Source organism: Zalophus californianus, chromosome 16, assembly GCF_009762305.2.
Source record: "Zalophus californianus isolate mZalCal1 chromosome 16, mZalCal1.pri.v2, whole genome shotgun sequence".
Taxonomy (NCBI): domain Eukaryota; kingdom Metazoa; phylum Chordata; class Mammalia; order Carnivora; family Otariidae; genus Zalophus; species Zalophus californianus.
The window spans coordinates 17,105,748-17,118,917 of record NC_045610.1 but is presented as its reverse complement, the minus strand read 5'-3'; the positions used below and the strand labels follow the sequence as shown (position 1 = coordinate 17,118,917).

The window sequence follows — 13,170 nt, the reverse complement described above, 5'->3', positions numbered from 1 at the left end:
TTAGACTCTAAAAGCTTCCTGAGGCCAGGGACTAACTGGCTGCTGGATCCCTAGTCCTGGCATGAATGTGTAAATAAATAGTTATCTCCAGAACCGACTATAGCACAGGATACAAAAAGGTACTAAATTACTTTTTTTTAAAAATTATATCAAACTGCTCCATAAAAACTAGGCTGGAACACAGTATACTACCATTTGTTTCTAAGCATATTCTCTCCCACTCAGTCAGTGAGATATTTCCCATTTTTCAGGAAATCTTGGGAGCCAGGGGCCTCTCACTACATTTCAGAGCCAAGATCACCTCACCACACTCTCTCTTGACAAACAGGAAAATGAAGGGCTCTGTGAACAGCAGCTGTGCTCCTCAGCTGGGCAAGAAAATGCAGGGCAGTTTGTAAAAGTATCTGAAAAGGACTCAGTACTAAGAACCAGAGGAAGAGAATGGATGGGGTTACCTGAACAAAACAGCACTAATTAAATATTTGCTGATAACAAAGAATCTTTGGGTCTCTCCCATGTACACCTGACTTCTGGCAGATTTCAGATTGCATAACGGGTCTTATCAATAATCACACGGGTTTTTTAAAATTAGAAACAGTTTCCTTACTATAGTTAAGTTTTTTGAATGAATGAACAAATAAGTGAAAAACATGGACACCTGAATGCTTACAATGGGCCAGGCAATGTGTAGCCAGCAAAACAGCAGACATTTAATGGAAAACAGTAAAGCCCCAACCTGCTGGTACCAGCAATGGTATTTAATGGTGCTATATAGGAAAGCAGCGTGGGCTCTGCATGGTGCCTTTTTTCAGACTGGGCATAATCTAGAATCTGCTCCCTTCCATTTTTTTTTTTTTAAGATTTATTTATTTATTTGATGGGAGGAGAGGGAGAGGGAGAGAGAGAATCTGAGACTCCCCGCTGAGCTGGATTTGGGGGGGGCCTTCATCTCATGACCCTGAGATCATGACCTGAGCTGAAATCAAGTCAGAAGCTTAACCCACTGAGCCACGCAGGTGCCCCTGTTCCCTCTCACTTAAAGCCAGATAGAAATGACAAGAGACATGAAGATACCTTTTGATTACCAAAGGACTGCTCTTACTCTGGACTTCCCAAGGCACTTGAGTCAAATTTTCAAACCTAAGCTAGTTGAAGTTTATTGTCTATCCATGCAGTTAAATGAATACTAAGTAATATCTGCTAAACTAACTAAACTCCTGTGGGACTAGCAATAGAACTTCAGCGGAACACATTTTAGCTTGTAACTCCAATTTAGTATTTCCCATAGGTGGAATTACACACCATTAGAAAAAGAAGCCATTGTTTCATAAAATGAACCGAGACAAGTTGATAACTGTTTGGAACAAAATAAGTTTAATATTTACCTCATACCATGTAGTAAAATTAATTTCAGATGATTAAAGTTAAATATAAAAATAAACTATTAAAAAATTAAGAAATATAGGTGAATATATCTCTATTGATGGAAAGCTGAACTAAGAAAAACAATGGAAAAACATACACACACGACTTTGGGTTGATGGTATTAAAAGTTTTTTTGATGGCATTAAAATTTTTTAAATGTTTATATATCCATGAATAAAACAAACCAAATAAAACAAAATGGCAATTGAAAAACCAAGGCAAATGTCCAACATAACAGAAAAAGGTTAACATTCTTAGTGTATAAAAAGTATTTACAAGGGGAACCTGGGTGGCTCAGTCAGTTGAGTGTCGGACTCTTGGTTTTGGCTCAGGTCATGATAAATCAGGGAAACCTCGGTGGCTCAGTCAGTAAAGCATGCGACTCTTGATCTTGGGATCATGACTTCGAGCCCCACATTGGGCATAGAAATTACTTTAAAAAAATATTTACAAATCAGTATGGCAAAAACGGCTATCCTTGGAGAAAGTTGAGCTAATCACACGAATGACTTACAAAACAGGGAATATAAAAAATATAGTAGCAAATATTTGAAAAAAATGTTTAACCCCCTGAAAAAAATGTAAATTAAAATTATAAAATACTAGTGGTTAAGAGAAAGGGGCCTGGGGTTAGACACCAGGCCTATAATCTTGGGCAACTCATTTTACTTCTCTGAGCCTCAATTTTCTTTTTTTTTTTTTTAATATTTTATTTATTTATTTGTCAGAGAAAGAGAGATTGAGCAAGCAGGGGGAGTGGCAGGCAGAGGGAGAAGCAGGCTCCCCGCTGAGCAAGGAGCCCGATGTGGGACTCGATCCCCGGACTCAGGGATCATGACCTTGGCCAAAGGCAGATGCTTAACCAACTGAGACACCCAGATGTCCCTGAGCCTCAATTTTCTTTGTAAAACAGAGATAATAATAATACCTAAACCAAAGGAGTGATGTAAAAATTAAATAACATAATGCATATACTCAGCATAGTGCCTGGTACACAGTAAGTGTTCAATAAACAATAAAAATAACAATAGCTCTTACTATAATAAAGAAAACGGATGATGATGATGATACTCAGGGCTGATGAGGGTGCAGTGGAGCCAACATTTTTATGAACCTGACCTCTGGTATATTTCACAGTTTGTCAACGAAGTTTGATTCGACATTTCTGGATGACAATTTAGCAATATGTACCCCAAGTCTTAAAGGTAGTCATACTCTTTAGGCTTCTGGAAACAAATGTTGAAAAACTCAAAATGGAAAAGTCCGTTAAATAATACCATATTCATTGATTCATCATCCATTGATCCATTTGTCCAATATTATTAACCCTGGTGATACAAAATTATGAAAACAGACCTAGTCCCTGCTTACAGGTTAGGTGGGGAGATAAGCAGTCAATCAAGTACATTAAGGAAGTAAGAGCCACGATGGGTAAGTATAGGGTGCTATGGTGCACATAGGAGCACCTACCATAGTCTGAGAGTGGAGTCAGGGAAGCTTCCCAGAAGAAGTGACATTTAAGCTGGGACCTGAAGGATGAGTAGGAATTAGTCAGGTAAAGAGATGAAGAAAAAGTGTTCCGGGTAAAGGGAACAGCATGTGCAAAAGCCTAGAGATCAGAGGGAGCATGGCATGTCCGCTTGACTGAGCAGTGTGCAAGGCAGGAACTTGGGAAGAGACAAAGATGAAGAGGTAAAGCAAAGTTTGTTCATTAAAAGTCTTGCTAGCAAAACTCTGGAGTGTAGACTTTATTCTAATGGCAATACAAACAGTTAAAAAGCAATCATTTATTAGCATAAATAGTCAATATTCATAATATATCAAGAGGATACACAGGTTGAAAAGAATGAACAAATAGCTCATAAAATGGAAATACAGGATTGTAGTGAAGGTTGTACAACTCTAAGTTTTACTAAAAATTGCTGAATTGTACAATTATTAAAATGGGTTTATTTTAGGCTTTGTAGACTATACCTCAATAAAGCTATCTTCTAAAAAGTTAAGAGAAATGCCTACCAAACATCTGAAAAACATTCAACTTTCCTAGTAATAAAATATATATATAAGACCAATGAGGTACTATTCTTTATCCTTGAAAATTACTAATGATTAAATATGAAATGAGGATATCCAGTGTCAATAAGGCTAGGAGAAATGAGTATTCTTATACTATGCTGGTTGAAATAAATGTTAATTGGAACAACCTCTCTAGAAAGTATAAATATGCAACAGGAGTCTTAAAATTGCTTATACTCTGTGATCCAGTAATTATATTTCTTGAAATCTTAAATGTTCCAAAATGCAGTCAAATATTTTTGCCCAATGATGTTCACTGCAATGTGATTTATAATAACAACAACAAAAAAGCTGGAAAAAAACCCAGATGTTCAACAACAGTGAAATGGTTAGGATGAGTTATAACTGCCCAATGTAGCCATTTAAGTGATATGGCACATAGATATATATCTATGACATATATCAAATTTTAAAAGAACCAAATATACAAAATTATACAGACAGCAGCATTTCAGCTATATAAAATATATATACAATTGTACAGGACATATCTTTCATTCTCTTTTCTGAGCTTTTCTGTATTTTCCAAAATTTCCTACAATGACCATGTATTATTTCTATAGTGCAAGAAAGTTTCTTAAAGCTATCTTCAAAAAATTAAAAAGTATCACTTTTAAGTATTTATACTTCAGACAAATTAATTTCATATTTGCTATAGTTTTATTTTCTCTGGGAGAAAGGTGTAGTCATATTTGAATATATATAAAATATACATATAATTCAATAATATCTTATTTATCCAGCATCACATATGGAAATGAATTTCCCGTTAATTAAAATGTGCATCATAAACTTCAAAACTTCAGTGAAATTTTGATGGATATCTATCTCAAAATACAATTCACTCAATCCTGACCGCTTAAATGAAGACAAAACAAGATGAAGCCTTACTATGATTATTCAGGGTCATCATTATGACCACATAATAGTAGCTCTGAGGGACCACCAGGTCTTAGAGAGGGATCTGTCCTTACATTAAGTAGTCCATAACTGCTAAATTTTTTCTTATGCCAGCTATTTATAAATCTTCTTCTTCCTCCCTTGCTATAAAACCATCAGCTATCATTTTTCAGAATTGTAAGCAGCCGGTCTTTAGCAGCACCAGCCACACTTTTCATTCCTATTTTGCTGTTGATAATCTTCTTAGAGTAAGAAAAACTAAATACCCAAGTTTTAAGAATTATGTGTAAACTAAGAGATAATAGGCTTCAAATAAAGGTATCACCTAAAAATGATTTGCACAGACATAGATGATTTTGTTCTAGTTACAATATAAATGAACTGCAAAGAGTATGAGTTCTTGATTGTATGTATCTCAAGTCTTGGTTCCTTTACTATATTGGCAGTCAAGTTCTCAGGATCAGAAACTCATATCTGTTTCACATCATGGAAAGAGATGTGGACCAGGAGCCAAGGAACTTAGTTCTAGTGCAGGTTCTGACAGTAACCAGTTTTGTAACCTTCAGCAAGTCTTTTAACCTTGGTACATGTCCTGCATAACTTAGGAGGCTGCCATAGAGTTAAATTAGATCACAAACACAAAACCACTCTGAAAAGTATAAAGCACTACACAAAAGTAAAATATTTTTATGGTATTTCACTGTGTTTATATGACCATGGATCAACATAGGTATCCATTCAGAAAATTCATAACAGAAAGAAGGAAAGAGATAATTCTTAAATTGCCTATCAATGAGGAAATATCTATTATCTTAGAAGAACAATACATTCCAAAGTTGGCACCTCTGATTCCTCCTCCCCTATATCCAATCAGTTCCCAGGTCCTTTGTGTTTTCTCCATAATCCCTCACATCTGTCCCTTTCTTTCCATTACCACTTCACATCCCCAGTTTAGGCCTTTATTATCTCACACCTGGGCTACCATAATAACCTCTAACTGACTCCACTCATGGCCTCCCTCTGCCTCTCAAATCCTTCTGGCCAACAGCTGCCAGATGAATTTTCTTAAAACACCACTGTGATCCTATCTGCTCAGAAACCTCTTTAGACTCTCCATTACCTTCCCTATCAAGTTCAAACTCCTAACCTCAGCAGTCCCTGTGCAGTCCCAGCTTCCTCTTCACCTTTATTTCTTACTACTCTTCCAAAGAAATACTTCCTCAAACTGGTCTAGTTAAGTCCTTCAGATAGACCTTGTGCTTTTCTGCCTGTAAGTTTTGGTAATACAGCTTCTCTCCACCTGGAATACTATTTCCCAGGCCCTACCCCAGCCTATAAATATTTTACCCATACTTCAAGGCTGAGTTTGAATCCACCTACTATATATACTTCTTTTTGATTACCACAAAGGAAAAGATGGAAGATTCTAAAGTTAAATACATCTCTAACAGCTGAGTGACACTGGGCACATTCCTTAATAGCTCTTTGCCTCAGTTTCTTCATCTGTAAGACAGGGATAATAGCAATTTCCTTTGGACATAATGTAAGGAGTAAATGAGTTAATCCACGTAAATCACTTGGCATGATCCCTGGCATAGACGAAAACCCAAAAAATGTTAGCTATTGTTATTATTACTCTTGCCATTAGTGAATTTATCTTAATCTGAATTCAGACAATACTTATGGCCATTACAAACTAGCTGTTCATGTACATACAGTATCATTTCCCTCACTCTCTTTTTCTACCCTCTTATCTCACATTTGTTCTTCTTCCTATCCCCTCCCAAGATTGCATGATACTGATACATGGGATCAATGTCTTATACATCTTACTATCTGTAATAATCACTCTTACCCAGTAGATGATCAATAGATTTATTTAATCCCCAGTGAATGAATATTGAAGAGCTGACAGTATTAAAATGCCCTATACCACCTATAGTGAAAAAGTAAAATAAAATGTTTAAAATTATTAATTAAAAAAAATCTAAATTTCCAGTCTCAGAAAATTAAATCTCTCCTTTCATGATTCTCTAGACTTTTTTTCTTTTTCTTTTTTTTTTTTTTTTGCTCTTTTACCTTTAAAACAACTTAAACTATTCATGCAACAAGAGATACAACAGCAAATATATGCAGGTCAGACAGCAGCCAAATATTGGAACACAAGAACCACAGGACAACTCAGCTGAACATAGCTATGGATGAAGTGAAATAGGAAGACAATTTAAGGGGAAAGGTAACTGGCTCATCAGTCATACAAACACACACACCCACACCCATACACACACCAGTCCCAGGATTCTTTTACACCCAGGGCCACATATAAACAGCTGAGATAACCAGGCTACTACAGCAAGCAGATGTAGAAATACCAGTCAGTTAGCTCAACAACTGAGCTTACCACATGATCAATTACCTATCTCAAAAGTGGCTATTAACATACCTCAATATTCTAATAACTAAAGTTTGGCTAATTAAGTCTTATCAAGTAGATACGGCCTTACTATACACTAATCATTTGCCTCAAGAGACTAAGTATAACTTGATATATGTATGTTATTATCATAGCATAAGCTATTTTTTTTAAAGATTTTATTTATTTATTTGAGAGAATGAGAAAGAGAGAGCACATGGGGGGGGGTCAGAGGGAGAAGCCAACTCCCTGCTCAGCAGGGAGCCTGATGCGGGACTTGATGCTGGAACTCCAGGATCATGACCTGAGCCGAAGGCAGTCGCTTAACCAACTGAGCCACCCAGGCGCCTCATAGCATAAGCTATTTTTAACAATGCCCAGGGAAAATGATGTTACCATAATACTGGTTTCTAGTGTATCTGCATGACTCTATTAACTTTCAGTTGCTTTCTGAGCCAAAAACAGGCCTGGTGACCACTATCCTCAAAGGGTTTACTAGCAGAGAGAAGTAAGATGGTTTGTCTTCAGAGGACCCTAAAACGTTTTATCAGCTTTGAAGTGCAACTATTCTCAAATCACAAAATATTAAGAGTTGAAAGAGCCTTAGAAGTCCCCCACTGAAGGAGTTATTTATACTAACTTCCAAGCAAAAGGCCTTTCTTTGAATACTTTCTCTGAATACTTTAAGTAATGGACACTCACTATTTTTGCAAGGCAGTCCACTTCACTGTTACAAAGTTCTTCCTTAAAATCATTGGAAATCTGCCTCCCTGAACTTTTACCCAAAGATCATAGTTCTGCTCTCTGGAACAATACAAGTTAACCTCTGAAATATAATCAATTCTAGAATTAGGACATAATTGTCAATTTGGTCACACAAAATACAAAAGAAAGCTCAGGGGAAAAAAAAAAAGAAGAAACCACCACTATACACAACAAAATTTTGAAATTCAGGAAACTGTTGAAATCACAACCCACCATAGTTTCAAGATATCAAAACCCACGCCTCAGTAAACATACAAATATTAAGAATAACCTGATGTTTTACAGTGGAAGGTGGTACAGTGTTTACTGAATTCCTTTTGGCAACTTGAAACTACTAAATCCACCAACACAGTTTTAAAAATTACAATTTTGTAGGAAGCTCAAGGCGGTTTTTCAAATTGCCCATATTTTCATTCTATTCCCTTCTAAAACATCTGCATGTTTTTGAAAGATCCTACTTCGCCCCACTGGTGCAATACTTTATGTATTTATTTTTAATATTTTATTTTTTTAAATAAATATTTTCAAGAATAAAGCCTAAAAGAATGGGGTGTAAAGGAGTGGGGGTGGGGCTAGCAGGGAAGTCGAAGAATTGCCCAGCAGGAAAAGGCTGGTTACTGGGTATTTTCCTTCTGGAAGCATGCTTCACTGGCATAGGTATCTGAAGTAAGGAACCATACAAACACGACCCAAGAACAAGAACGATCATGAGCAATGAGTGTTAAGGCATTAATGTCTGTAAGATGTAAATGAATTGGCACTGGTCATCAAGCACCGCCAGACGCTTCAGGACCTCTTAGAGAAAAGGTAAGAGGTCCAAGAAGCAGAGACCACGGCCACCCTCTGCGGGAGGAAAAGAGGGAAGAAACCAAGGAGTAAGTACCAGCTCAGCAGTCCAATGAAGCCCGAACAGTACCAGAGCACAAAAAAGACGGCAAGTGACTAGGGGGAAGGCACACAACCCGGAGAGCCTGAAGAAGGGGTTGCAGTGTGCGAATACCGAACGGGTCCAAGAAATAGGTGTGGGTAAGGGGCTGTGGTGTGTGTAAGGGGCAACGCAGGAGTCCCATGGTCCTCTCCCTGCAGCAGAGCAACAGAGGGTACAAGGAAGGGGGAGGGTGAAAAGCAAGAATGACTCATTCCCGAAAGGAAGTGTTCAAGCCATAGGAAAGCATGCTACGGAGGGCGGGGGGGTTTCAGGGCGAGGACTGTGAGAGCCAGGTGCCCAGAGTGATGCGGGCAAACCCCAACGTCCCGTAGTTCCCGTAGCTCGTCTTTAAGATGGGGTGTGGGGGGGTTTCGCGGCAGCCGAGTGCCAAGGCCTGGGAAGCGGCGCGGCGCGTGCGCAGTGGCGCTCGGCGGGACCCGCTGAGGCAAAGCGGAGCCGCAGTGACAGAAGCGAGCGGAGCTGCTGCCGGGTGGGACTCACCGAGGCGCAGGGGCTGGAGGTGGTGCTGGGGGTAGGCGACCGCTGGACCGTGACCAAAGCCATCTAGGCGCTGCTAGGTTGTTCCGGGCAGGGCATTCTTGTCCTGAATGTGGGGGGGGGGGGGGCCGGGAGGGTGACGGAGCCGGGATGGGGAAAGGGGTATGGGATGGGGGTGAGGGGTAAGGGGAGGAGGAGGAGGCCGCGGGAACGGCCACAGGCTCCGCACCCACCACCGGACTCTCGCCTACTGACGCGCCGAACGGGCGGCGGGCGGGCGGGCGGGCTGTTCGGCAGCAGCGGGGCACAATGAGCGCTCCCAGTGCGCAGGCGCCACCTGTCAGCAACCGCCTCTCCCCTCGGCGCGCGCCGCCGCCTCGGCGTAACCCTTGAGTTGCCGGAAGGCGGCTGGGTGTTTGCGTCTCCGGCCGCCGCCCGGTCCCGGGTTTCCTCCTTCGCTTTGGAATCGCGCGGTTTGCCCGAGTCTAGAGGCAGTGAGCTGGGATGCGGGAGGGGCCCCGGGGCGGGGGGCCGCTGGAATCCCCAGCCCTGAGAGACGACCATTTTATGAGGTGGGGGCGCACAGCTTAAGCGATTTTAGTGAAAGGAAACTGAGGTGAAAATCCTGAGGGAAAGACGTCTGGTGGGAAAGGGCTCCGCCGGGTTTCAAAGGCTTTCTCTAGATGGGAGTGAGACTGGACTGGAGACCCTCTTGGCGCGACCAAAGACGAGTTTTATCCCCTTTTGACCCGGCTCTTGGGGGCTTTTTCTGAGCTTTACCACCTTCTGTCTCAGAGCCCATGTTTTATGATGAGACTTTATGAAAGAAAGAAAGGTTTTTAATTTTATACCCTGGCAAGCTTCAGGGTACCCCTCACGCTTCCTTTATTACCCTGGCCCCTGTCTAAGGACTCGTTCATTATTCCTAAGGTGGAGAGAGGCTGCATGAGCCCGGGAGGCCGAGAAGGCTGGGCTCACGGAATTATAAGGGTCCAACCTGCTATTTACCTCCCACTTGCTTCCTGCTGGAAGAAATTCTCTTAAATAGGATTTGCTCCTTGAGATTTTTTACTCCTTCGGCTCTAGATTTCATGATTGCATAGACCTAAGTGAAATGTAGATTATTAAATATTTTAACGGAATACTTTTCTAAAAGATAAACCGTCAACCGACGGAAGTAATGAAAAATCAAGATTAAAAGAGGGGGGAAATCTCACTATGCAAATACCATTGATTATTTACACAGAGAAAGAGTTGACAAAGCTATTTCTCAACTTGAGTGCATGCTCTGGAATATACCGCCATACATATCAAAGCTGTAGAAAACACACACGTTAAGGAGTTTGCAGTTATTAAAGCCTCCTGCTCCTGTTGTCACTCAAACTCTTTGGATCTCATTGCTTTCTTTAAACTGACAGGGCTGTCATGAGCTCCTTCTGGCTGCTGTATGGTTAAGTGCTACTAGAGCCCTCTGTGCTGAGCCTTTGTTCTCTCCCTGGGGCCCTGCGGTTGAAATAATTAGCAGGGAGGTTCCATCAAGAATCAGACACTGAGGGTCCCTGTACTGTATAGTCCTGTGTAGAATGAATTGCAGAGAAGCCAGCTGGTAGGCTTTTGCCCCCTGGTGGTGGTCAAGAGTGCCTGCGAGACAAAATTAAACAAAGATGTATGGTTCACCGATTAACAATCTGTTTTTTTCCCAGAGCTGCGTACGTAGTAAACAGGAAAAGAAAAGACAAAGTTCAGAAATAAGAACTTTGAACCAATGCTTAGAAGACCAAACAGGAAGTTATATGCATAGCTAAGAAACATACATAGCTGAAAGCTGAATGAACTCAGATAAATGAAACATGTGGTTTAGAAATCAAAGTATCATTCCAGAAAAAGTATTATTCAAATCAATAGGTCTTAGTAGTGTACTTGTATGTTATTTTTCTTAGTGACTCAGGGATAGCAACACTGATTATCTAGTTTTGTGTAGCAACATAATATTAAGAAATTCTTTTGGCAGATGACTTAATTCCATTAATCTTACATTGGGAAAGATCACTACCATAGGAGTCAGGAGACCTGGCTCCTAGCTCCACCTCTGTGAAACCTTAGGCAAATGGCTTAAACTTTTGGAGCATTAGTTTCTACAATGGATCGCTAACTCACAGGATTTTCCTGTGATCAAATGAGATAATGTATGGTAAAGTACAGTATAAACTATAAAGCCCTGTATGTAGTTAAGATAACTTTATTATTCTCTAAAGTTTGTTCCAAGTTCAGTCAGCTTTTTTTGAGTGTACCCTATGTGTAGAAAATAGCATCAAGCAAAAAGGGAATAAAAAGGACTTAAAAAGACATGATTCATGCCTTTTCTTAATAGTAAGAGAAGTAGATTAGTGGTGAAGATATGTCTCATTTGCAGGCAGATATAGAAGATCTTTGTTAAACATAACTGGGGTGATAAAATCCTGGTCAAAATTAGGATTATAAAAAAAAATTGGAATTAGGGGCACCTGAGTGGCTCAGTTGGTTAAGCGACTGCCTTCGGCTCAGGTCATGATCCCAGGTTCCTGGAATCGAGCCCCATGTTGGGCTCCCTGCTCAGCAGGGGAGTCTGCTTTTCCCCCTACCCCTGCTCATGTGCTCTCTCTCACTCACTCTCTCTCTCTAAATAAATAAAATCTTTTTTAAAAATTGGAATTACAAAGTACCCAGATTCACATTAAGTTTATTTGTATCAGGAAGTTAATTTATTAATTTACAGAGGAAATAGCTCTTCCTGGTATATAACCTTTTAAGGAAACTAAGGTTTGGAAATTACTGGTGCATGTTCATTAATCACCATTAATTGAGAAAATATTGAGTATGTATTATATGCTACACACTGTTTTGAGAACAAAATAAAAGTCTATCTTTCAGGGGCTCAAAGCCTATTAGCAGGGAAAAACACACCAAATAATGACATAATGGCTTAGTGGCACTGCAGTTTCAGTCACCTTTGCTAGGCCCCCAAGGGGGATACATATACAGGAGAAGCCTAGATATGTACAAAGTGCTTTAGAAACTCAGAGGAAGAGGTCTGGGAAAATGCACAGTTTATGATACTGGCTTTCAGGCTTTGGTTGCAGAGCTAGATCACATGTGAGCATTCGAAATCTATGCTCTCCGTCCCATTTATACCTGTTCTTCCCTAGGCTCCACCCTGGTTCCTACTTGGTCTTCTGGTGATCTGAGGGAGGAAGTATCCACTTTTAATAGAGAAAAGACCCTAGATCCTCTTAGTATGTTAGTTGAATTTGAGAAGAGAGAGACTAAGAGCAGGATTCCCAAAAGAGGCAGCCAGGGACAGAAGTCCTCCTACTTCTAACACCTTTATTCTTCCCACCTGTGATAATGGAGGCCTACTTGTGCCATTGGAATTCTAACCCTTAACTTGTATCATCATTTCTTCAGGGGTGAAATCATAAGAGAACTTTTGAAATTCTTTTTTTTTTTTTAAAGACTTTATTTATTTATTTGACAGAGCGAGACACAGTGAGAGAGGGAACACAAGCAGGGGGAGTGGGAGAGGGAGAAGCAGGCTTCCTGCTGAGTAGGAAGCCCGATGTAGGGCTCGATCCCAGGACCCTGGGATCATGACGCGAGCCGGAGGCAGGCGCTTAACGACTGAGCCACCCAGGTGCCCCAGAACTTTTGAAATTCTTGAGATCCGTTGGTTCTTAAGCTTTGAGAACTTGATGAAAACTCTTAACTCTCCAGAAAGATATACTTGCACATTTCATACACTCACTGAAATCCATTGAGAGGCCTCAGGTTAAGAATCCTGATCTGGTTTGCAACGACATGGATGGAATTAGAGGGTATTATGCTAAGCGAAGTAAGTCTACTGGAGAAAGACAATTATCATATGATCTCACTGATATGTGGAATTTGAGAAACAAAACAGATAATCATAGGGGAAGAAAGGAAAAAATAAAACAAGATGAAACCAGAGAGGGATCCAAACCATAAGATACTTTTAATCATAGGAAACAAATTAAAGGTTGCTGAAGGGGAGAGGGGTGGAGGAATGGGGTGACTAGGTGATGGACTTTAAGGCAGGCATGTGATGTAATGAGCACTGGGTATTAAATAAGAGTGATGAATCACAGACCTATACCTCTGAAACCAGTAA

General features: G+C 40.3%; 2 protein-coding genes across 7 annotated transcripts in view; one reads left to right on the top strand and one right to left on the bottom strand.

The window, feature by feature from the left end:
- Positions 1-9,255, bottom strand: part of SSH2 (slingshot protein phosphatase 2) — a 242,078-nt gene extending 232,823 nt beyond the window's left edge. The window contains exon 1 of one of the 5 annotated variants that reach the window (XM_027624644.2): positions 9,009-9,255. In XM_027624644.2, the coding sequence (XP_027480445.1) occupies positions 9,009-9,071 (63 nt within the window). In that variant the 5' untranslated portion in view covers positions 9,072-9,255. The remainder of the gene's footprint in view (positions 1-9,008) is intronic. The other 4 variants (XM_027624637.2, XM_027624639.2, XM_027624641.2 and 1 more) reach the window with 4 other exon arrangements.
- Positions 8,985-13,170, top strand: part of EFCAB5 (EF-hand calcium binding domain 5) — a 184,872-nt gene continuing 180,686 nt past the window's right edge. Inside the window, exon 1 of one of the 2 annotated variants that reach the window (XM_027624634.1) lies at positions 8,985-9,085. The gene's annotated coding sequence lies outside the window, so the exon portion shown is untranslated. Of the gene's footprint in view, positions 9,086-9,450; positions 9,578-13,170 lie in introns of those variants that run through there. The other variant, XM_027624633.1, reaches the window with a different exon arrangement.